Source organism: Bison bison, unplaced genomic scaffold (assembly GCF_000754665.1).
Source record: "Bison bison bison isolate TAMUID 2011002044 unplaced genomic scaffold, Bison_UMD1.0 scf7180017864211, whole genome shotgun sequence".
NCBI classification, from domain to species: domain Eukaryota; kingdom Metazoa; phylum Chordata; class Mammalia; order Artiodactyla; family Bovidae; genus Bison; species Bison bison.
Window position 1 is genome coordinate 638,398 of NW_011494783.1, and position 3,622 is coordinate 642,019.

At 42.3% G+C, this 3,622-nt stretch overlaps 1 protein-coding gene across 1 annotated transcript; it reads left to right on the top strand.

Moving 5' to 3' along the window:
• The first annotated feature begins 652 nt into the window (after window positions 1–652).
• Window positions 653–1,585, top strand: LOC104992112 (olfactory receptor 2A2-like). The gene is made up of 2 exons (XM_010844863.1): window positions 653–904; window positions 950–1,585. The coding sequence occupies exons 1-2, from the start codon at window positions 653–655 to the stop codon at window positions 1,583–1,585; spliced, it is 888 nt and encodes a 295-aa protein (XP_010843165.1).
• Window positions 1,586–3,622: the final 2,037 nt, after the last annotated feature.

Below are 3,622 nucleotides of genomic sequence, written 5' to 3' on the forward strand. Positions count from 1 at the left end.
ATCCAACCAGTCCATTCTGAAGGAGATCAGTCCTGGGATTTCTTTGGAAGGAATGATGCTAAAGCTGAAACTCCAGAGCCTTGGCCACCTCATGCAAAGAGTTGACTCATTGGAAAAGACTCTGATGCTGGGAGGGATTGGGGGCAGGAGGAGAAGGGGACGACAGAGGATGAGATGGCTGGATGGCATCACTGACTCGATGGACATGAGTCTGAGTGAACTCCAGGAGTTGGTGATGGACAGGGAGGCCTTGTGTGCTGAGATTCATGGGGTCGCAAAGAGTAGGAGACGACTGAGCGACTGAACTGAACTGAACTGAACTGATATACTATATACTAGCATGGTTTATAATCCCTAATACTTACTTACAACCCACTCCAGTATTCATGCCTGGAAAATCCCATGGACCGAGGAGCCTGCGGGGCTACAGTCCATGGGGTCACAAAGAGTTGGACACGACTGAGCGACTTCACTTTCACAATAAAAACTAAGAAACAAAAAGGCAAAGGAATTTTGAAGAAAAAAACTTCAGGGAGGTAGGGACAACACAAGCTTCCTCTGAATTCACTTTTCATAAATAACTCCTATTTTCATTGCTATCCAATCCTGACTTTCCTATCACACTTCAGTCCTTTGCAGACTGTCATTGGCAATGGAGGGCAACCAATCACAGATCACAGAATTCATCCTGGTGGGGTTCCAGCTCAGTAAAAACATGGAATTGCTCCTTTTTGGTATCTTCTCCCTGTTATATGTCTGCAACCTGCTGGCAAATGGCATGATCTTGGGACTCATTTGCTTTGACCCCAGACTGCACTCCCCCATGTATTTCTTCCTTTCCCACCTGGCCATCATTGACATATCCTTTCCTTCCAGCAATTTGCCCACCTTTCTGGAAAACCTAGTAAAACACACAAAAAGCATCTCCTTTGACCCTTGCACTGTGCAGATGCTTTTCAATTTGACTTTTGGATCTATAGAGTGCCTCATTTTGTTGGTGATGTCCTACGACAGGTATGTGGCGATCTGCCATCCCCTCCAGTACACGGTCATCATGAACTGGAGAGTGTGCTCCATCCTGGCCATTGCTTGCTGGGCGTGTGGATTTGCCCTGGCCCTGGTCCAAGTAATTCTCTTGTTAAGATTACCCTTCTGTGGGCCCCAGAAGGTGAACCACTTCCTCTGTGACATTCGCTCTGTCCTCAAATTGGCCTGTGGTGACATCTGGATCAATGAAATGTTCCTCTTTGCTGATGGCGTTCTTATCTTAGTCGGGCCTCTTGCCCTGGTTTTGGTCTCCTATATGCATATTCTCTGGGCCATCCTGAAGATCCAGTCAAAGGAGGGCCGCAAGAAAGCCTTCTCCACCTGCTCCTCCCACCTCTGCGTGGTTGGGTTCTACTTTGGCTTAGCCATGATCGTTTACATGGTTCCTGACAATAGTCAACAAGAAGAACACCTGAAGATCCTTTTCCTGTTTTACACTCTTTTCAACCCGTTGCTGAACCCTCTTGTCTACAGTGTCAGGAATGCTCAAGTGAAGGCTGCCTTCCACAGAGTACTGCAGAAGAAGAGGACAGTGTGAAGGAGGGTCCAGTTTTGGTTCAGTGCATTCTTTTCCCTTCAGAGATGTGATTGCTGGTGCAAGAAAACTCAAAATTCCCCAGAAAGTGACATGATTTAATGAAGAGCATTACTGCAGAGTAGCATCAGCATGATGAAAGACTAGGAATCCCTAAGCCTCCATTCCTCCATGGAGACAAGAACATATAGACACAATTTCCTTTGTGAAAACACCGGAAATCAGATAATAGGTAGCAAAACCCCAGAAAAACACAATGCCAAGAAGAGATACAATAAATGTTCAGGCAAATTTATGGTACCATGTCCGCCATACCTACTTCCCTTCCACGGCAATGTGTCAGGAATAGGAGAAAATCTCCACCTCCCAGATCTCCCTCAAGGGGGAAAAAGAAGAATGGATCCTTCAGACTACTTTTAGCTTTTCAGGGAGTGATATGAGAGTTTGTTAGTTGTCTTGCCTCTGAAGCACTGATGGAAGTGGCAGTTTGGACTCCTGGTTAGGATCCCTGAGAAAACCTGCAAGGAATGAAACTTTTTAAAGATATAGAGATACTTTAGATTTTCAAAATTTTCGGAGATCTGCACTGGTATCTCATTCTTGTCTTAACGTAAAATTTCTTGTTAATGTGTGATATTGAGTTTCCTTGCAGTTGCTTCCTGGCCATCTGTATATCTTCTTTGATGAGCTGTCTGTTTAGGGCAGCAGAGGATGTGATGATGGTTAGATGGCATTACTGACTCAGTGGACGTGAATTTGAGCAAATTCCTGGACGTAGTGAAAGTCAGAGGAATCTGGCATGTTCAGTCCATGGAGTCACAGATTTGGACATGACATAGCAAATGAACAAAGCAACAACTCTTTACATCTTTTGCCCATTTTTATGTAATGAATTTTATTTTTAAAGAAATTTTTGATCACAGCAAAATTCAGTGGAAGGGACAGAAATGCCCTGTACACCCCCTACCTCCCCACATGAATAAGCTCCCCCGTTACCAACGGCCCTCCCTAGAGTGGCATGTTTGTTATTATTCATGCACCTATATTAACAGATCATCATCACCCAAAGTCTACAGTGTACATTTAAATTCACTCATGATGTTGTACATTCTGTGTTTTGGACAAGTGTTTAATTATGTGTATCCACATTATATTATCATACTCAATATTTTCAGTGCGCTAAAAATCACCTCTTCCTTCCTCCCTTCAGTTCTAATCTCTGACAACCACTGATCTCTTAACTGCTTCCATAGTTTTGGCTTTTCCAAATATTTGGGGAGGAATTACAGAGTATGTATGTATAATGTAGTTTTCCACACTGGCTCTGTTCACTCAGTCGAATGCCTTTCATTTCCTCTTTTTTTCTGTGCTTGATAGTTCGTTTCTGAACTCTCTTCCGTTGTCTGGATGCAGCACAGTTTATCCATTTACCAACTGAAGCACACTTTGATGGCTTCCAAGTTTAGGCAATTATGAATAAAGTTGCTTTAAACATCTCTGTGCAGGTTTTTGTGTAGACGCATGTTTTCAAATCCTTTGGATACATACCAAGTACTGCATTTGGTAGATTGTATAGTAAGAGTAGGTTTAGTTTTTTTTTTTTTTTTAGCTATGAAATTGCCTTTCAATATGACTGTATCATTTTACATGAATGAAAATGAATTCCACTTCAGAAGTATGTGAAAGTTCTTTGTTGATCCACGTCATTATCAGTGGTGGTGTCGGTGCTCTGGAGTTTAGCCATTCTACTAGGTGTATAGTGATAATTCATTGCTGTCTTCATTTACTTCCCTCATGATAGAGATGTGGAGCATCCTTCCATGTGCTCATTTGCAATCTGTCTTTTTTTTCATTTTTAAAATTTATTTTTAAATTAAAGACTTTTTCTTTTTTTAATTTTAGAGTTGGAGGAAAATTGCTTTACAGTGTTGAATAAACATTGTAAACGTGCTGCCATACAACATGAATCAGCCATAAGTATACATAAGCCCCCTCCTTATTGAACCTCCATTCCCCTCTGCTGCCCCATTCCATCCCTCT

Excerpts from the sequence above, each read along its gene's own strand:
- LOC104992112 (XM_010844863.1), top strand. The coding sequence starts at position 653 with ATGGAGGGCAACCAATCACAGATCACAGAATTCATCCTGGTGGGGTTC. Across the intron at positions 905-949 it reads CCACCTTTCTGGAAAACCTA|ATGCTTTTCAATTTGACTTT; the intron begins GTAAAACACACA and ends TGCACTGTGCAG.